This window comes from Cynocephalus volans, chromosome 1 (assembly GCF_027409185.1).
Source record: "Cynocephalus volans isolate mCynVol1 chromosome 1, mCynVol1.pri, whole genome shotgun sequence".
NCBI lineage: Eukaryota > Metazoa > Chordata > Mammalia > Dermoptera > Cynocephalidae > Cynocephalus > Cynocephalus volans.
The window spans coordinates 34,006,042-34,028,513 of record NC_084460.1 but is presented as its reverse complement, the minus strand read 5'-3'; the positions used below and the strand labels follow the sequence as shown (position 1 = coordinate 34,028,513).

At 39.4% G+C, this 22,472-nt stretch overlaps 1 protein-coding gene across 5 annotated transcripts in view; it reads right to left on the bottom strand.

Annotated features, from left to right (window-relative positions):
* RALGAPB (Ral GTPase activating protein non-catalytic subunit beta) overlaps positions 1–22,018 on the bottom strand; it is an 88,148-nt gene extending 66,130 nt beyond the window's left edge. For all 5 annotated transcript variants that reach the window (XM_063090272.1, XM_063090285.1, XM_063090279.1 and 2 more), the window contains exons 1-5: positions 21,809–22,018; positions 8,258–8,473; positions 5,443–5,645; positions 1,793–1,956; positions 516–702 (exon numbers count right to left, since the gene is read on the bottom strand). In XM_063090272.1, coding sequence (XP_062946342.1) covers positions 516–702; positions 1,793–1,956; positions 5,443–5,645; positions 8,258–8,443 — 740 coding nt within the window. In that variant the 5' untranslated portion in view covers positions 8,444–8,473; positions 21,809–22,018. The remainder of the gene's footprint in view (positions 1–515; positions 703–1,792; positions 1,957–5,442; positions 5,646–8,257; positions 8,474–21,808) is intronic.
* Positions 22,019–22,472: the final 454 nt, after the last annotated feature.

Below are 22,472 nucleotides of genomic sequence, written 5' to 3'. Positions count from 1 at the left end.
TTTTAGGTGTGACAATGATATTATGATTACATTTTTAAAAGAACCTTTATCTTTTAGAGTTATATATTAAAATACATAGAACTGAAATGAAAAAAAGTCTAAAAAAAATAAAACCTAACAGTTTACTCACAGAACAGTGATGGTATTATATATAAATGGTAAAACAGTAAAATTATTATTATAAAAAATGCCTACTTTGGTTACAAGGTAGCATTTATAGTATGGTCCAATTTCTATAAAATTATATACATATATAGTAGGATTTCTGGTAAACTTTTCTGTTATACCTTTCTATGGTTTGTTTCTTTAAAATAATGATCATGCATATTTTTAATAATCAGAATTAAGAGTAGGATTGGGGGGAGGGGAAACAGGGTGCAGAATTTATCTGCTTCTCAAAAATACTTGATTATTCTAAAAGGTGTATTCCATGGATCCCAGAAAGACACAGAAGTAGGGAAAAGCCACCTGAGATCAGACGGATGAAGGCAAGTAAGCTAATGATGACAACCTACCGGGAAGTGAGCGCACAGATCACCTTGCTCCACTGCTCCACCACTGCTGGGTGGTGCCTCCAGTTAGCCACCATTTCCTTCGCTGTCTTCCAATAAGGAGGTGTTGGGAAGCACCGAGTACAAGCTAGTAACCACACCTCAAAGAGAACACCAATCAACTTCTCTGCTAGATTCTCGGCAATGCCACCTTACCAATAAAAAGAAAACATATCTTTGGCATACGTATTCTCAAATCAGAGTCTTTAGTTCGCTGATTTGATTTGTCAAAAAATTAAAATAACTGCACGTTAACTTTTGACTTTCAAATAACTATTTATTAGCAAAAATGAGAAGTGAGTCTTAGGAGCTCCTATGAAGAAAATCATGAATACCTCAGCAAATTATTACTTTGAAAATTTTAAATTTGCCTTGCTCAGTTCTTACTGAAGATCCTAATCTTCTAGCAAGGACAGGGGCACACAGGGGTGAAGGGAAAGGACAAGTGGCTACAATGAATCAATTTCTGTGTCAAGCAGTTCATTCACATGATCTCACATAATCATCACAGTAATTCTGCAGGGCAGGTATTTGTAATACCTATTATCAATTGTAAATAACACCCATTTTGAAGATCAGAAAACTTAGGTTCAGCAAGTTTAAGCAACTACTCCAGGTTCACACAGCCAATAAGTGAAGCAATCAGAACAAATATCCAGGTCTTTCTACCTCCAAACTTTGCCATAAAATGCTCCAGGTGTTTGAAAGCCACCCTTCAAGTGAGAGAGAGACAAATAAGCAAGCAAAAAGACTGGTGCCGGACAAGACAGAGCCCCTTAAACATGAGAACAGAGCTGTTCCTCAGTTCTGAGCCCTGGAAGCACCTGGTGTTTTCACTTGCTTAACAAAATACTTTCTGTTATTATCAACTTTTCACATTGTACTTTGATAACTATTATGTAATCAGGTACATTATATATAGGCCCTAGTTTAATTAGCTAGTTATTTCTTATATAGGCTCTATCATAATAAACTAAATAAGTTGCTGTTCCTATCATTATAAATCATGCATAATTCACTGAGTTCCTCCCTACATTAGCAAAATCATCACTGAGGGTAAAATAACTTCATTAGTGTTAAAGTCATATTGTGGCTTTGAGGGTTTCCATTCTAAGAATTGTTAACCTTGGTTTGACAATTGTCATGCCAAAATTTAAATCTCCAATAAGTCTACCACTCATTGAATTTAAAGATGAACTGTATTTGGAGCTTAGAAATCAATTTTTTAAAAATAAACAAACCTTGAACAGTTGGTGGGGCCAGAAGTATGTCATTAATCTGCAGAAGAAACAACAGTAAGACTTCCCAGGTTTCGCGGGCCATGATGGATGACTCATGTGCCAGTTTCTGAATGGCTCTCAGGACCTGTAAGCATAGTCGGATCTGACTGGAGCCCTGTTCCTGTCTGAAGAAGACAGACAGATATCACTGACAAGCCTGGAGGAGAGACAGCAACAGCTTAAGGACAGGCAACTTACGGACGCAGCAAGCAGTGGTCTGATGAAGCTCCCTAATAGCATCAGCAGACAGGGCTAGGCACATCCTCTTAAGTTTAAAGCTACTTCTTCCCTGTTATACAAGTCAGCACTCTGGGATCTCAACTTGCCACTCCTTTGAAACTTGGAAAGCTTCTGAGAGAAAGGGTGAATACTAGAATGTAAACCTCACCTCTGGATTTTCTATGTCTAAAATGGGCTTAGCACTAACAGAAGGCACTCAATATGTTTCTGCTGAATGAATGAGTAAATACCCACAGCCATTCCTGCTATTCACATTTAAATACAATGGCCTTTGGATTCCCTTTAAATTTTTTAAAATACACATTCATAAGAATTCTACATGTGATTTCATACTGGTCACAGTCCCTTCCAAAGCTAATGTCTGCCAGAGAGGCTATGGGCCCAATAAAATATCCTAACAGGTCCCCCAAATTGGTGAGGTATGTAAGCATTGCCTCAGAAATGAGCACCTACTACTGCTGCTCTAATAAAAAAGGCAACTTAACCCAAGATGGGGGCTCCAAAGTTTTCCAAGATACCCTAGAACAATAGTTTTAAAACTCTCTTAAGTCCTCAGGACCATTTTTTCCCAAAGAAAATCTTATAAAGAAGGCCAATTTATAAAATAGATCAAAGTATTATAGCTGGGGTTGAAGAGGAAGATAGAGGTCCAAGCCCCAGCCCTTATCACCACTTTCCAAAGTAAACCACTTGAGAATTTCGAGAATAGTAGGAAACCCACTGTATTAGCAAATAGTGAGCTCGCCTCCAGACCTCTTATGTGAAACCCAAGATAAGCCTTGAAGCCAAGTTTCTATATACTGTTATGTTACAAAGAACTGAGAGAGACATGTCTGAATTAGAGTAGAGAATCTCAGATCCTTCTCAGGAAATTCCAGAAAATGAAGTGAGTGCCTCTAGAACACTCACCCCGACTTCAGAATAGAGATTCTTAGATTCTGGGCCATGACTCAGAAAACTGGACACTTACCCTGGAGTTGCAAACAAATGACATCACTAAATTTTCCCTAAAGAAGTCAGACCTAAAGCAAAATGATGAGCCTAAGTAAAGCTAAACAGCCCCAAGAGTAGGAAGATATCCCACATTCAGCTGGAGATGAATCTAGTCCATGTAAAGCCACAAGGCTCAAGCCTGTGTCTGTTGCTTGGCTCACTTAAAGAAGAATAAGAAATTATGTAATAGTCCCAAATCTCATCTAGCCATATAAAAGGAAGCCCAGAATAAAAATACCACTAGCAGTCCTAGCATTGACAGTCGTCCAAGCTAGCAATAACACTGCATGCCTCCCAAATTGTAACCTAGGACTACCCACCAAGTAAGTGAGATGTGAACAGCTGGGAGACAGAGAGTAGGGGGGAGAAGACAAAAGGGCAGATGATGATGGGAAATATCTTTAAGGGGCCTTAAAGGAATGTTTAATTCATGAGTCTGACTAGGCTCATACAGAATTGGCAGCAGCTAGTCTGGTCAGGAGCCAGATTACAGCAGGCATTTCATGCAAGGTAAGGAGTTTACACCTAAACCTACAGACCAGTGTTCTTAATGGAGACCTCTCTTTCTAAATTCAGATTTTCCAAAGTAATCTTCCTTCTAAATTTAGAAAGTTAAAATTTATAGAGCTGGTTTTTGAGTGATTCAAAGTCCCTCAACATCTGACAGACTAAAAGCTCTAACCAGAACTTTTCCAGAAGGGGACAAGCACCACTGCCCCTTTCACCAGATATAAAACATAGCTGAAAACACATCCTCACATATGTGCAGGAAACTAATGTTTTCTTCTCTGTTCTTTTCTATATTTCCCAAAATCTTTACAAGAATTCACAATTCTTTCACAATCGGGGGGGGGGGGGGGGAATGTAAGCACAAGTAAGGCAGTTATCTTACATTATGATACTCAAGACTTTTGCCTCCAAAGATGGAAACAAGAAATTAGTAATATCGTGTCAAGAGTAATCTATTGACCTATCACAAATTTGCCCATAATAATTTCAAGTTTGCTTATTTAAATGTCTTCAATCTCTCATAGGAAAGATTCGTTTTAAGGTAGAAGGCTTGGTTACATTTAACTTAAGTGGAGACAAGAATTATGATAGGCAAAAGTATGTTTGTTTGTTTGTTTTAGTAGAACGGAAAGATTTCACAGTATTTTTAAATCTAACAGTTATCAGTTATTAAAAGCAAAGCCAAAAGCCTTTAAATTGAACACTCAGCCATGCCCCCCCAACATCTGCATCCAGCCCAGCCACAACCACCAGGCCACTGCTAGAAGTGCCCGGGGCTCCCGAGCCAGGGTAATGTAGGACCTAGGGCCTCAGCCATTTCCCCCGAAGTCTGCACCCAGACTGGTCACAACCACCAGACGACCACCAGGCTCCTGAGCCGGGGCAGTGGGGGGCTGAGGGCCTCAGCTATGCCCCCCAACATCTGCATCCAGCCCAGCAATGACCACCATGACGCCTCCAGAAGTGCCCCGGGCAGGGAGGGCCGAGGGCCTCAGCCACATCCCCCTGACATCTGCATCCAGCCTAGCCACAACCAAGCCACTCTCAGATGCCCCCTGGGCTCCTCTGCTGTAATGAGGGGGGTGTCACAGGCCTTGACCACAACCCCTTCTCCCCTTCCTCATCCTCCCACCCTATCCCCCTCCCCATTCCTCTCTCCCCCTCCACCCCAACTGCTCTACAACAACATCTGAGAATGTAAAAATAATAATTAATTTTGTAAAAATAAGAATAAAAATAAATTAAAATGAATACATACCTATTAAAAACTCCTAGTAAACATTATATAAGCCCATCTCTTCTACCATTCATATTAACACACTCTTTAATTGAACATACAATTAAAGCCACTACTCAAAGGACTAACAATGAAATCAGCTCCTATAATATAAAACAGTAACATTTATGAATATTTTACTATAATCTTGATAATGAGCCATGCTTTGAATGTGCACCCCCAAAAGTTCATGTGTTAGAAACATGGTACCCAATGCAATGGTGTTGAGGTGGGACCTTTGTGACTGGCAGAGCGCTCATGAATGGATTAACCCATTCATGGATTAATAGATTAATGGGTTATCCAGGGAGTAAATTAGTTATCAAGAGAGTGGGTATGTTATAAAAGCCAGTTTGGCCATCTGTCATGAACCTCCTCGCCATGTGATCCCCTGCACCACCTTGACACTCTACAGAGAATACCCACCCAGCATAAAGGCCCTCACCAGATGTGGCCCCTCAATCTTGGGTTTCCTAGCCTCCAGAACCGTTAGAAATAAATTGTTTTTCTTTATAAATTACACAATTTCAGGTATTCAGTTATAGTAATAGAAAATGGACTGAGACAGGCCAGACAGACAGGTATAGCTTACCTCGGTACAAAAAGATTTTGCAGGTGTTTTAATATACTTTGAACATATAGATTAGGCTCTTTAATAACTGGCAGTGGAATAGAATCTTTCGGCAACACTAAAGCCATAATCCAGTCTGTATACACATCAACACAATATTTTACAGTCTCGCCATCCAATGGAAGGGTCAGTCCATAGCAAATTACTTCCATGGTCCATTTTACCTGAACAAAAGAAAATATCCATTTGGGATTATTATACATTCCTATCTATATCTCAGTACACTGATTTAAAATGTTAACTTCTTTTATTGCCAAAAACCTCTAAATTGACAGTATATTCATAACAACATATATAACAGATTTATTCTAGAGAATGCATCTTTCATGTATCAGACATACTCATACAACAATTCCCAAGTAAAATATTTAAGAAGAAAATAGATTACTTTTTTGTTGTTTTTTTTTTGACCGGTAAGGGGATCACAACCCCCAGCATGGTGTTGTCTGCACCATGCTCAGCCAGTGAGCGCACCGGCCATCCCTATATAGGATCCGAACCTGTGGCCTCAGCGCTACCAGCACCACACTCTCCCGAGTGAGCCACAGGGCGGGCCCAATAGATTACTTATTTTTAAATATCAAGCCTCTGCTGACTTTTACACTTTAGACATTATTATTGTTTGCTCTGTGAAATGAAAAGTAAGTATATATCATTTTGATTTTCCACAGAAATTGGGGGTGCAAAAATAGAAAATTTAGATTTTTTTTGTCCACTTAATTTGCATATGGATATGTGTACGTTTTAGGAGATCATATATATATAAAGTCAATTACATTCCTTCTCCAGATTACACAACATGAATAAATGACAGGAAGGAAGATGAACTGTTCAACTCCTATTTTACAACTGTTTTCCCTGACAAGGAAACTAATATTTAAAATGGATAGGAGAGAACAAACAACACAGGTGAAAAGAGACTGAAGCTGGGTAAAATCTTAACAAGGCACTTAGCCACACCAAATGAGTGCCAGCCTCCTGACCCAACTGAATCACATGCTAAGGGTTGAGAGATTAAGAGACTAAGAGACTGCTGAACCACTGCCTGCAGTCATAAAGAATGGGTAAAGTGCTATGAGAAAGGGGAAATACCCCAATTTGCAAAAGAGGATGCAACTATATTCCAGACACTGGACTGGAAAGTTTAAGTGAATTCTAGACAAAAATTTGGAACAAATTACTAAGCAGGCGACCAGTGACCACTTGCAAAAAAGAAGCATGATCAGGGCCGGCCCGTTGCTCACTTGGGAGAGTGTGGTGCTGATAACAACAAGGCCACAGGTTCAGGTCCCTATATAGGGATGGCCGGTTAGCTCACTTGGGAGAGCGTGGTGCTGACAACACCAAGTCAAGGGTTAAGATACCTTTACAGGTCATCTTTTTTAAAAAAAAAAAAAAAAAAGAAGCATGATCACTGAGAACCAGCCTGCTCAAAAAGATCAAGTCATGTCAGGCAAGCTTCATCCCTTCATCAATAGGGTTACTCTGACAATTGACAACTGTATAGCCCTAACAGTTTACACAGCACTTTCATATATATCATCTAACCAACACAATAACCCTGTGTGAGAGGGTATACCACACTCATTTTATACATAAGAAAACTGAAGCTTATTAGCAAGATTAAGCAGTTTGGCCCAAGTCCCTGGTTTGTAAATGGTAGGTCTGAAAACTTGAACCCTGGTCTTCCAAGTAGAAATTTGAAGCTATTCTCACTATGCCATTAACTGCCTTCTCTGGCAAAGGGTTATCTGGGCTTTGGCAAGAAACTTGGTCAGATGCAGGATACTCTTGTGGACAAGAGGAGACATATGGTCCAGACAATGATAGAATGGCTAGATCTATAACTGGTCAGAACACCACATGAGAGAATAACAGTTGATTAATATACCAAGATTATTTTGGGAAAAGGTACCCAGTGGCATGCCAAAGGCCCTGCCAAGATTTTACCTTAGGGGAAAAAAAAAGAAAAACAGAATATATGCTGATCATCTGTACACATTACAAAGCTAAAAAGGATGGCCACCTTCTTGGATAGAAATTCAGGATTCAAAAAGACTTCAGTAGTTTAAAACTAAAGTTGAATCAAACAAGATAAATACATGTACTGAATTTAAGTTCAAAAACAACAAAGGCTGAGGTTAGAAAATACACGGTTTAACAGCAATAAATAGTAAATAAGTCTATAACAGCACAGTGAAGCTGTGACAAATTCAGAGCAGAGGGGTGGTGGGATTCAGCCATGTAAGAGAATGAATTTTAAGAGGTTGTTACAGGTCCCTAATTATCAAATGAAAGACAAAGGAAAAGGTATCTTTGGTAATATCTTCACACAGTAGTTTAACTGTAAAATTCAAGAGGACACTGGATTTAAGGACTATTCTATCATATCTTTTGGAGGGAAGGAAAGGAGAATAAAAAGGGCTGCACCAGAGCACCTCTATCTACCTAAATGCAATCTCTTCCCAGAAGAAGGCAGCAAGAGATCACGATCACACCAAGAGAAGAGCAACAGGGCCCATGCTGGTCCTCAGAAGTAAGTCTGGGATCCTCTGAAGAAAAATAAATTGCTCCTCAGACTGAGGGACTTTACCCTTCTGCTAGGCCTAGGGAGGATAAACAAACTGCCTCAGCCCCAGCCCTCAACCCAAATGAGATCAAAACTGAGAAGTCACACTACACTGGGCAGAAATCCATTAAAAAGTTAACATTAAATACATTCTTCAGTAACAAATGTATATTTTCACATAAGAGAATGAAATGAAGAAACACTTACTTCTTTGTCAGTTTTTAACAAACTCTCACCACCAGCCACTGAAGGGGTACCTAACGCCTGCCCAAGAGGACGGACTACTGCATTTGCCACCTCTCGCCCAACACTCTCTGGAAAGCTGTGCAGCACACTGGTATGGCCCTGATCATTCTGAATCACCAAATGCAGTGACCTCCACTCAGAGTACATCGTGCCGCTAAAGTACTATCCAAATGGCACCTGAAAAGATAAAAAAGAAATGCATGTTAAATTATAATATTGCAAATTAATGTATACAAGTAAAACAGATTTATTCTACATGGCAAGATAAAGAAGGCTGCAAACATACTGTTTCTGAAGAAAACATATCTAAATGTTTTGGGACTGTCCCAAAATAGCTTTATGGTGAGATTAGGTAGGAAGGCAAACGGTGAGAAGCAGCAGTTTGAGTATCTCCCCAAAAAAGCCCTCAGAAGCTCTGGAGCAGAGCTGGCAAAGATAGGCATTGTGCAGGGGAATAAAATGATCAGATCTGGGACACTCATAGGATGAGGAAATCCTCTCTGTTTAATGGTTCCAGCATAGAAAAAAATGGGAGAATGGAGTGTAAAAGAGAGACAATGGAAAAAGTTTACTCTAAGACACAGATTATTCAGTCAGCAGTTTCTGGTACCTATTATGTGCTACAAATATACGCCTACAATTTCACATCAATGTCCGTGAATTAGACTTACAAAATTCTTTGAGAATATTTCATTCCCTTCAGCAGTGGTGCTCAAACTTCCAGTAATGGAACACCTGGAAGTCACAGTGTACTCTAGAAAATATATTAAGAGCTGCCACTTATTAAGCATTTACTACATGTTACTCATGCAATCATCAAAACAACCCTACAAATACTGGGTAATGTATTCACAGATGAATTCCCCATTTCACAGATGAAAAAACTGGAACACAGAGAGGTTTGCTTCTTACCTGAGGCTTCAGAGCTACAACAGGGGTAGAGTTGGGTTTTGAACCCACATCTCTTGGGCTCCAAGGCCCATGCTTTTCATGGCATGTACTCCTCTCCCCATCCGAAGCACTCCAATGCTACTCCATGGCCTGTGCTGCCACTCCCCAACCTATATACTCCATGGCCTGTACTGCCTCTCCCCATCCTATATACTGCACGGCCTGTATTGCCTCTCCCCATCCTATGCACTCCATGGCCTGTGCTGCCTCCCCCCAACCTATATACTCCATGGCCTGTACTGCCTGCCTCTCCCCATCCTACATACTCCATGGCCTGTACTGCTTCTGCCTATGAGGTACACTCATCATGAAATGATATCTAAACCTACCTCATGAATGAGAAATTTTAGCTGCAGAAAACATATCTGTATGAATGCAATGTAAATATGATAAATGCCATATTCATGAAGACAATCAAGGATGTAAGTCCTTTCCAATTCATTTCTGTTAAGTTCCATTTTCTACTTGTTCTGCAATGTTTGTCCAGCCAGCAGTTTAAGCAAAATGCATGGGTACAATTAATCTTTAAAAAGTTCTATCCCTTAAGCTACTTTTTCTTCAAACTGGAAAGAGACTAGCATTGTTTAATTTTATCCTGGAAAACTTCATTCCAGCTCACCAAACGTGTTTTTCAAGAGCATATGGCATTTGAGAATCATGAGCCTAAAGAATGAGAATCAAACTCCTTTGCATGAGAGTAAAAGTCATTCACAGTCTGGTCCCAAACTACCTTTCTTTCTCCTTTCCATGCACAGAAATCCACCCCCCCACCCCCCACCCACGTTTCTCCTCTCCCATCCTATTCAATTTACACAGCTTCCTTTGGAGTCTGAGGGACTCTGGGCCCAGGTTCCTTTCAATGACCCTATAAGGATCTCTGATCTCCTCTTCTACTCTGGATCTTTCCCCGAAAATAGGAGGGCAGGAGGGATGAGCCAGTATCTAACAAGGTACCTACAACTCGAAGGAAAGGTGGATGTACATAACTACTAAAATTGCTTCAGTTTCCTTATGATTTACAAGGAGTTCCCCCAAGGATATCCTGATGCCCCCTTGAAACATGAACTCTCAAATATGGAAAAGGAAAAAGTGAAAGCTGTGATGGGGAGCCATCACCAACGGAAGACAACTTATTCCTACACCACATATTTTTTCTTGCCTTTCTTTCTTATCATATATATACACACACAAACATAATATGAGGGTACTTCTAAAAGTTTGTGGAAAAATATAATTAAAAGATAATACAAACCTTTCCACAAACTTTTTGAAATATGCTGTGTGTACATACATATACATATAGTATACATACAGTAAATATATACACAGTATATAGTCTCTTACATAAATGCACAAGAATATTATACTACAGGGACTTTTGTTTTAGTGTAATTTTCAGCGCTTTCATTTTTTGTTTAGCTTCATTCCCTGTCCAAATAATTCACTTCCCTGGACAGATAACCCATGTTAACAACTTAACATTTCCTCCTGTATTCCACTCCACTCTAACTCAATCATATTAAAATAATTTGTAAACATGCATAGCTAGGGATTGTATATTTTTCTATATCTTGTTTTTTCCATTCAACAGAACTTCACGAATATCCTTCCAACCAGTAACAGATTATTTTTAAAGGCTGTGAAGAATTCTATAATATGGGTGTGGCATAATTTACTCAACCAGTCTTCTAATTATGCACATCCACTTCATTCCTATTTTATTTTTGTCACCAGGAGATAGTGACACAACAAACATGCTTGTTCATATATCCTTAAGCAGTGGCTATTTTATTTCTGTGGAATAAGTTCCCAAGAGTGAAACTGTTGGATCAAATGGTTTATGTATTTTTTATGTAAATAGGTCTTGCCAGATTGTTTCCCAAAAAAGCTGTAATAACTCCCATCTACATTAGGAATGGATGAGAGCCCTTCCCTCCTCTCTACCCTCCAGGAATCAGCATTATTTATTTATAAGTATAAAGTAAAGTAAAATTTCATTGTTAAAGCCAAATATTTACTTTTATTTTATAGCTCTGGTTTTGAGTCTGGCTTAGGTTTCTTCCTCCCACCTCCTCTATCAGTGTTTTTCAAACCGTGGGTCATAAAATATATGTAATGGGTAATACTTCTGTTTTTAATGATATGGAATAAGATATACAATAAGGGCACCACAAACAGTAAAGGTAAGCACTGTTCTGTGAAACTTGCTTCATTTTTTGAAATATATATATGTTCTGGGTCACAATGAAAATACATTTCTTATTATGGGTCTTGGTCCAAAAGTTTGAAAATATAACTTTTTTTTTTTTTTTTAAAGATGACCGGTAAGGGGATCTTAACCCTTGACTTGGTGTTGTCAGCACGACGCTCACCCAGTGAGCTAACCGGCCATCCCTATATGGGATCCGAACCCGTGGCCTTGGTGTTATCAGCACCACACTCTCCCGAGTGAGCCACAGGCCGGCCCGAAAATATAACCTTAATGTGTATTATGTAGTCTCCTAGATTTTTCCGCAAGATTAACTGTTTAATTCTTCACATGTAAATGTTATATTCATCTGGAATTTACTTCTATAAGTGGTATAAAAAAAGTCCAATTTTATTTTCTTCTAGATGTATAGTCAGTTGTGCCAGCATAATTCATCAAAAATACATCCTTTCCCCACTAAACTGAAATACCAATTTTGTAATATATTAAATTCTCATTTGTAATGGAATCTATTAAGAATCTGTTCTGTTCAACTATTTGTCTATTCCTATGCCAATACCATAATGATTTAACTTTAGTGGCTTTACAGAATGTTTCAATATCAGGAAAAGAAGCCCCTTCCATCCCCACTATTTTTTTTTCAAAACTTTATTGGCTATGCCAGTAATTTATTCTTCTATATAAAATTTATGATTTTAACAAATTCCAAAAAAATCAACAACAAAACTGTGCTATAACTCTAATTAAAATTGCTTCCCCTCCTTCTCAGCCTTATCTGCTACTGCTACTTTTTCAAACACTCCAAGGTATGACCACGAAATACTACTGATGATTCAAATCCAACAAATTCTTTCATACCCTATGTTACTGCTTATCTACTCCCACTGACTGATATGCCATTCCCACCTGGATCCACTTTATGAGGTACGCATCCTTCAAGGCCCAACTCAAATGTCCTCTCTTTAGTAAAACTTTTCTCGACTCCTCAAACCAGCTCCTCCCAACTCTGAGTGCCTATTACAGGCTGTTCATATAAAGCTTCATATTAGATGGTTAGCTGCGTACAGTTATCTGACCACAAGAGTGCCAGCCTTTTTGGAGTGGAAACCTTACCACCTCAATCTTGTGAGTAGTCCCTGGCATACAGTGGATACTGAATAAACGTTTTAGAATGTCAAGGCTTACCAATGAGAGAAAGGAAGATGTCAGAAGATGCACCCTCTATTCTGCTGAAGTATGTTCAAAATTTTGAATATCATATACAAATAAAAATTTTTTAATAGCCATTTGTTTTAAAGTAATTATTAGTTAAAAAAAGTTGGATGGTTTCCAAATATTTAAGAAATATTTAAATAATATTTCGTGTACATTCCAGATAACACATTATCAGAGGGAAAAAAATGTGTCTTTTTGTTTTTTGCTGCTCAGTACAGGGATTGAACCCCAGACCTTGGTGTTAGTATCACGTTCTTACCAACTGAGCCAACCATCCAGAAAACAAATGTTTTAAGAAGGCAAATGTTTTAATAGGACAAACTAGCTCTTAAACTCTACTGTACACATAAGAATCATTCAGGGGCTCTGGTTGAAAATGCAGGTTCCCAGGCCCCATCCCTAGAGACCTCAATTCTCTAGATCTGGGCTGAAGCCTGGCAATCTGCATTTTTAAGAAATAACTACCATCCCTCCCAATTCTGAAGTAAAGAGAGGAGTAGCATTCTTTTAAAAACACTATGAAAGACCAATCAAAACACGTTTTGTAGGTCTTAAATCCTTCTTAAAAACTTTTAAAAGTTTTTAAATGTAAGAAATGCTTATTCGTTAAATGAATTAATGTTTAAATGGTTAAACATAAGAAAATAAAATAAATGCTTTCAAGAAACATAAGGTAGAAAGGTATAGAACAAGTATAATGAAAAAGTTTAAAATATTAAAATATATGTAATGGGAAAAAAGATGTTAAATTTTAACAAAATACAGATAGACAAAAAACATTAAGACAAAGAAGTACATTATAATCACAGGCATATTAAGTATAACAATGAAGAAAAAATAAACATTAGAAACAAACATGAAGAAATCAAAGAAAAGCAACTAAAATATCATTTTGTACCTATTAAAATAGCAAAACAAGTGATAAAACTCAACTCTGATCAGGAGGTAAGGGCACTCTTCAAAGCTTGGGGTAAGGGTTTCCAAAAGAAAAAACTCGTCCCTAGGGGGCCCTGTGGAAATATTAAGTGTGCTTTTGGTTAACACAGACAGGGACAGGCTATTGGTATTTATGGGCAGAGTCAAGAAATCTAGACATCCTGCAATGCATGAGACAGTCCTATACAATGAACAATTATGCTACATCTCACACGACTTTTGAACATCTGCCAGGAAATTATTCTGTTCTTAATTGTCTAAGCCTAAAAATTTAACTCCATTTTACATATAAATACAATATACGTTATGCTGAATTTTCCAGTAATGCAATGAATTGGGTAAATCGAGAAAGACAACTTCATTATGTTTAGACCTTATGACAAGAATTGTTCACCACTTTAGAAAAATCACATCATCAATGGCCATGCCACTTGTGGCATCTGAGTTGCTAATACCACACAATGGAGTCTAGAACACAATCACAGGGACTACATATATATTTATTTGCCCTTACTTCAAAATGTCAAATATAAAGAAAAAGTGTCATATTATTGTCTTACTCCTCAACTTAGAAATAGACGCAAGCATCTGACTGCTACATTATTATTATTATTATTTTTATTTTTTTTTTTTATAGATGACCGGTAAGGGGATCTTAACCCTTGACTTTGAACCGGCCATCCGTATATGGGATCCGAACCCGGGGCCTTGGTGTTATCAGCACCGCACTCTCCCGAGTGAGCCACGGGCCGGCCCTGACTGCTACATTATTCCCTCTAGTATAGTTGTGCCTAAGTATTTTTATTGAAATACTACTTTAATGGAAAGACTATAATTTATATTTTTCATTTGTAATAATTAGAGAGCTTCATCAATTTTTTTAAAACTCTGTGTGTTTGTAGGTTATATATTATCTATTAATTTCAGGATAAAAAAGTGGTTATTACTGAGTATTAGATCTCAGATTGAAAAACACTGGTATAGGAATCAAACATAATAAGTAGTGAAGTGGGTAGAGTGGGCACTATGGCTCTGTTTAAAGGGCAAAGCTAGTACTCAGCCCTAGCTATCACCTTGAAGAAATGTAGACCCAGCATTGCCAGATAATCCAATTTTTCAAGAGATGCAGAAAATCTGAACATTTCTGTGAAGTTTCCTACTCTTTAAATGTTGGCAACTAAATTCAAGTTTTAAAAAACCCACAGTGTGGGCTAAAGAAGAACTCATCTATAGTTCGATTTATGCCTCTGATCAAAGACAAAGGAAATCGCTAGTTTTGGTAACTTAATTAGCACGATCCTTATGAAGGGAGGAGAGTGAGGCATACACAACAGATTAGCTGTTTGCTGCTCTAGAAATCACCCCAACCCATCTCTGCTGCAGGGACTGGGCTTATAACCTAACTATGGAGGTCCTATAACTTGATTTTGTTTCATTTTTGTTGCTGTTAGGAGAAAAAAAGGATGAGGGCAGAGTGTAGTGACACAGATTTGGGTAGGGTAAGTTCTGTTTTGTCAGCGGCCAGCCTACTCTCAACCACACTAATAAGAACCTCCTTTTGCTGTGGCAGCTCAGGCTGTCCAAAACCAACAGAGAACATCATTACTTTCAGGAGCCAGAAATGCCACACAGCCTAGGCCCTCCTGGGCAAGAATATCCATATATGCATCAACCTCTCAAGACAGGACCATGGCAGAACCCTGCTGTGCTTTGATTCCCTAGTCTACTTGCCATTGGGCTGTTTGTAGCTCCGCCGTGTCAATAAATTGGCACACTTGTAAGGCACCTCAGGTTGATATGTCATTTTTCTAATCATTCACTCAAGGACAGCATGAATATTTGACCAGTACATAGCAGTAGATATAGTAATATCAGGTGCCTTGACCCAGTAATACCACTTACATTTATCCTTATAGAAGAACTTGATAGAAAAAGATGAACAATACATTCACTGTAGGATTATATATAAGATGGAGAAACGGGCATAATTTAACTGCCCATCAATAATGAGATAACTTCATAATTACATATTAACACTATATATATAATGTAGCCATTAAACATTGAGATTACATAGAAATATGAAAACGTACATAAAAGTGGCTCTGGAACTAGACTTTTTAAGATTCAAATCCCAGCTCCACCATTTGCAAGCTGGGTAACCTTATAAAAGTTACTCTACCCCTGTGTCTGAGCATCCCCCTTTGCAAAAATGGGGATGACAGTAGCCTAATTCCATGTTGTGGTAATTAAGGAATCACTTATGTAAGATTTTTGGAACATACCCTAGTCCATAGTAAGCAATCAGTAAATTATAGCCATTTTTTGGAGGGAGAAAAATACATATATCATGATTATAACTAGATAAACTTATATATGTAACTAAAGATTAGAAGGATCACAGAAAAGCAAGTAGTTTTGAGCAGTATAACTGTTGTACAATTTGATTTAGTAAGTTTTTAGTAATTAAATCTTCATGTCATAGAAGTGATAAGTATTTATCAGCATCCTGTCTGTATATGTGAACATTCAGACACTGGCAGGAACCACCAAGTTGACTTATTCAATAAATAGTTATTAACCATCTACTACATACATTGCACAGTGCTAAGACCATGAAGGAGTTGATTAAAAGGACTTGGTATCTTGTAAAAGTTAAGAGGAAAAAGATTACTTTTGATTGAAAGATGGGCTGAGATGGAAAGCAATAGAGTAAGATCAGAGAAGACTACAGCTATGGAGCATATGAATTAGACATTGAAAGGAAGCTACAATTTTGACTGAGGTAAGAAAATTGAGTGGATAACAGTGAGACTAAGAAGGAGCAGGTAGAAAGAAAATTCATAAAAGGAATGACACTTGCTTCAGGTACAGAAAAAGCACCAGACACTAAACCAAGAGTGACAGGAAAGGCTATATATAGAAGGTGGTAAGGTTTCAAAGACAAACACTGACCAATTTTGAAGTACTGTGAATGCTAGGATTGAAGATTTGTAATTAATTCAGCAAAAACTGGAGCCAGAGAATGAGAGAAAGTTTACCTTTATCATAGGAATGATACATCAGGAACTGAATTTCCATTAAAGGAATTTAATGGAAGTGTCCAAGATAGCCTAAAGAGACACTAAAACAGCAATTTCCAGTGTGGTTAATATATTCGGTAGTGGGGTGGGGAGGAGGGCTGGGCACTGTAGTAAGATATGAAGACATAACTGAAGACAGATGATTAAGGGCTTTGACTGCTATGTTAAGAACCCTGTAAGTCTCCTCCCCAGATAGGCTGTCTGCTATCAACATTAACCGCTAGCACAGAAGTCTCCACCTTAAATGGTCCAGAAGTAAATATGACAGGAGGAAGGGAAAGAAGATGACAATGCTCTCCTGCAGATCCCTTAATTTCGTACCTAACTCTACATGTACGCATTTTCTAGGTGTTATCATTAGAAGTCACTATTACCAGGTGACTGTGTGCTAGGTAACAGCTTATATCTTGTAAGTACGACCACAGAGTAACACGTAAGTTTGGTCTAAATGACAAATTACCAAAATAATCAATACAGTGGTGGACATACTACGACCGCAGCCTGACATTAATTACATCAATTGATTCAACCAATATTTATCACATTCCTTCTATGCACCAAGCACAGGGAATATAATAGTGAATAAGCACGATTTCTGTTCCCAGTAAGCTTCAAGCCTAACTACAGAGAACAATTTTTAAAACTTTTGTGAAGTAAATACAGACATCAGTTATTTCATTAAACAAACATTAAACACCTGCTACATTTCAGGTTTGTCCTAGGATTTAGGCATGCAAATATAAACAGAACACAATGGATACCGCCCAAGAGGTTTCACAGTGAGAAAGATAAATCAATGATGACACCATAGTATTCAATATAACTGATATAATAAGTTAGAAAGCAGCATAATACAACAGAAAATCTACTAGAGATCTTGCTTAATAAGAATGTACCTTTGTATAACTGATCATTTTCAAAGAGCTTTCACATGTTATTTCATTTTATTCCAACAAGCCCGGAAGGTTAACTAAGACAGATGTCCCTAGTCACTAGGTAAGGAAAAAAAAGTAAGACTATGACTTGCTCAGGGTCACGTCAAGTAACAGAGCTGGGACAAGAAACCCCACCTCTTGCTTCGAAGTCCAGTACTTCTTCCTTTTGTCCTGACTACATACCTCACCATATTGACCTTGGACAAGTCACTCAGCATTTCTTTGTCATAGTTTCCTCATCTGTAAAACAGGGAGAATACCTGCAGTGCCTATCTAAAGTGACTTGGCAGAAAGATCAAATAAAGCAACCTAAGTCAACATACTTTGAGATGTACAAAGGCAAGGTACATATTATAAGGCATGCCTGTTTCTCTTGGGAAATATAGGATAAGGGTGCCAAAACACTGAGCAAATAAATGAACTGTGCCGGATTTTAAGGCACACAGGTGCACTCAAGTTCACCACATAATTTTATGACTAATAAAGGCAAAAGTACCACAGTTCATATTTCTGTGGTAGTCCCATTGACCACACAAGGCAAACATCAATCAAGTTGGCAAAAAAGGAATGTATTCACCTGTGCACCAGATTCTAACTGTTAGGGATTCTATCAAACACCTGAATTACAGGAAAGAAAAACAGGTTCTGCCTGCATTTCTCCCCAAAGGTAAAAACCAGTAGTTTTTGCTAGTCTACCCAAAGAAACCTCAAAAGTGCTGCCTGCACCTCATCAGTACCACCAGTTCTCTTATTTTATGCCTCAGATCTGCTCTGTTCAATATAGTAGCTATAGCCACATGTAACTACTTAAATTTTAATTTAATTAAACATTCAGCGGCTGACCAGTTAGCTCAATTGGTTACAGCGCCATGTTACAACATACTAAGGTCAAGGGTCCCAATCCCCGTACCTGCTAGCCACCAAAACAAAAACAAAAAATATTCAGTTCTTAAGCTATACTAGTCACATTCCAAGTGCTCAAGAATCACATACATATGGTTAGTGCTACCAATTGGACAGAGAAAAGATAGATATAGTTCCATCATTACAGAACATTCTCTTTGACAGAGATGCTTTAGACACTATGCTATTATTTTTATTACAACTCTGACAAGATGATAGACTCCTTGTGGACAGGCGCGTGTCTTATTTATCTTCAGAGCCCCAGTTCGTATAGCAAAGTGCATGTCACACACCAAGCACTCACTATATGTCTAATTAAATATCTCAAACACAGCAGACCAGTCTGTCCACTTTCGCCATACCCAACACATACACATACACAAACATACATGCACACACAAAACAACAATAAACAAGACATCCTCTCACATGGGGTGGAATAGTGTGAAAGGGGACACTGTGTCCAGAGGAAGGAGGCCTGCTGTCTAGTCCTGAAGGTGTTAGAAACTAACCATGTGGCCCTGGGCAAATTACTTGCTTTCTTCATCTATAAGAAGTTAGAATTAAACTCCACATACCTTAGTTCTAAAAATTTAATCATTTTTCACCAAAGGAAATCATGTATTCTGCCCAAAAGGTCTCAGTACATGTCATGGAACACACCGGCTAACACTGATGGGTACTTCAGATTAAACAGAATCCATTTCTAGGTCTCAGGCTATCACAATTAGAGTCACTTTTGGTCTTCGAGCATGTGGAATTTTTCACCTTTACTTTGGGTGTTAACTAGAGACTTAAACCTCCAGCTTAAAGATTGAGTTTCTTCCATGTGCTGAGGCCAGAACTGGATACCATTCTGTCCACATCTGATCAGAGAAACAAGGGAAGGTTTCTTGGGTATCTGAATTTAACATGAATTGTCCCATCGGTTTCTATAGAGTTAGCCTAAAAATTGTGCCAACAGTACAAAACTAAACCAAGAAAAGTTCTCTACAACAATCCTTATAATGTAAAGAATATGATATATGAAATGTGTATTTTTTCAATCTGCTTAACTTTGCCATATTTAATTGCTATAAAAAAATCTTTATTGTGCAAAAACCTCTTCATAATGATCTTCACGCACATACTCACTCATTCATCTTTCTTTTTCTATATTTTAAAATTTTTTTCTTTTATTTGTTTTTCTCACTCATTCAATTTTAGAAACCTTACATGGTTTTAAGACCAGTCAAGAACAAATACAATCTGAATTATTGGTCTGCCTTCCTTTAAAAATTGTAAACATGTGAGGCAATGGCAGTTCAGGCACTCTGCAATAAATATATAGTTTATCAATTCTTCTGACATCAAGGTTTTACTCTTCATTAAGTACTTCTTATGTCATCTCTCCTTGTGAATAGGCTGAATTAATATCAATAGCAATTCCGTCTACTTGTATTCACCACGTACCAACAAGGCAAGAGCATTAGTGGATGACAACTAAATACTTTTTTGGACAATGAAGTGAGAAGCACATGAAAAGGCCTAAAGATAATAAGGCTTCTGCTACAGAATTGATTGTGTCTGATCATGATAAAATCAGACATTAAAAACTGACCCATGTTGACTGCACATGATTAGTCCTACCTAGTGCCTTGCCACTGGTAAAAAGTCAATGTGTTTGTTAAAATTCTGGATGAATAAATTAAAGGACCTAACTAAAGTATTCCCAAGCAAAAAGAACAAAACACTATAGGCTAAGAACTACCAAACATCTTTTACAAAAATGGAAATAGAGAGGAATCTGTTTGCAGCACGGTCTATGACATAAAAAGGATTCTAACATTCCATTCAGTAAAAGCTCTAAGACTCTGTATGTCAAAGCGCTGGAAGGAATACAGAGATGAAAAAAACATTATCCCTGCCCTCAAGTTGTTCATAATCTAATAGAAGGGATAGAATTACAACACAGGAAAAAAACTGGTAAACTCCATTACGATAGTGCTAAAGAGTAGACAGGAAGGACCCAAGGTGGGTGTGGGTCAGGGACAGAAGCATCTTGAAGGGAATGTTGGGAGACATGCAGCCAAAGACAAGAAGAAAATGATATGTGTACATGTATGAGAGAGAAGTGTATGCATTTGGGCTGAGTGGCAAGAAAGCATGGGGGACAGTCTAGGCAGAAGAACAGAATATGCACAGAGGACACAGGTTCCAGACATTATCCCCATGAGTACTGATATTGCAAACCAACAGTTTTGCATGAGATGTATACATTTTAAAAGGCCAGGTGACTGAGAATTCCTGCAGAGAAAGTTAATTCCCACCCCCAACAGCCTTTCACATGGTATAGAAGTCAGTGGACCTAATGAAAAGATCTGAGGGTAGAGCTCTCACTTTTAACAAGCTCCCAGATATTTCTCCTGCACACTTAAACTAGAAAAACACTGACACACCTTTTCAAATGCAGAATTAGCAACTGTCACACTTCTCAAACTCTGCTGCACACTGGAATCACTTGGGGAATCTTTAAAAAATATTAATGTCTGGCTTCCACCCTCCATTCTGATTTAATTGGTCTGGGGTGCCACCTGGGTATTGGAAATCTTTAAAAACTCCCCAGGTGATTCTACCGTGCAGCAAAGTTGGAGAGCCACCGACCTAATTGTTAAGAACTTGGACTCTGGAATCAGACTGCTTGGATTCAAATTACCAGGTATGTGACCTTGGGCAAGTAAGTCACCTAACTACTCAAGGCCTCAGTTGCTTTGTCAGTAAAATGGGGATAATAATCCTACCTCTCAGGGTTGTCGTGAAGCTAGACGTGGTGAACGTAATGGCCTGGCACAACGCCTGACGGATAGTAATCGCTTAATAAGGGTTTGCTGTTTACTCTCATCATTAACTCTTCCTCATCTGTGTGTCACAGTGCAATAGGCAGCATCGTTCCCACTGGGCGGCAGCAACTCGACCAACCTTCCTGCTGGACCAAATTCTTCGCCGGAGTTGTCCCCCTCCGCTCCAAACCCGCCCCCTCCCCCAGGTTGCCAGGAGATACCCTCGTCCGGCCGGGGCAGCTCCCAAGAACTACACTGGGTTTGCACAGACCCGACAGAAGCGGCCGACTCCAGGGCCAAGCTCTTCCCGCCCCCGCGGCCCCCCAAAATCCGGGGATGCACTTCCAAAGGCCAGGCCCCTGGAGCCCCAGAGCCGAGAAACAACCCTCAGCCATCCCGGGACCGCCCGGAGGGGAGGAGAGAGGAGGGTCCGGCCGCGGCGGGGCCGGCCGCCCGGTTACCTGAGGCGACGGGCGGGGCCCGCATCGCTGGGGCGGGCGCCGCCGCCGTCGGCCGCACTCGGCCTTCCGCCTCACGCGACCCGCGCCATAAGGCCGGCGCTCTCACCGCCCCAGCCGGCCGTCCTCAGGCAGTCGGTCCGTCCAACCGTCACCGAGTCTCCCAGGGCGCCCGGGGACGACGAAAGCCGGTCGGGCCGGCCGGCTGGGCTCTGCTCAGGCAACTTCCGACTGCCAGGGGCGGCAGCGTCAAATAACTCCCCAGCCGTATGGGCCAGTGCGCGTGCGCAATGCCCTTCATCAGAGACTTCTGCGAGGCCAAACTGATGGCGTCAAATAATTCCCGAGACAGAGAGCCGGAAGCTGCGCGTGCGCAGCTATCCCAGATCGCCGCGCGGAGCGGATTCCCCCCTCCCTTTCCGGATCAAGTGAAGAGGGAGGAATTAAGTGACGGATGCACACATCTCATCGCTGTACAGCCGGGTGGTATCTACCTCCCTCCCTGTAAATCGTACAGTCCACGTTCATCCTGTTTTCGGTGGGGACAGAATAAGGGTCTTCTCTGGAAGAGTCTGGCTCCCCCCAGGTTCTAGGAATTTTTCACATCCCACCATTATAGTACCTTTCCTTTAAAATGATGCCCTTTACTACCGCCACTTATTACATG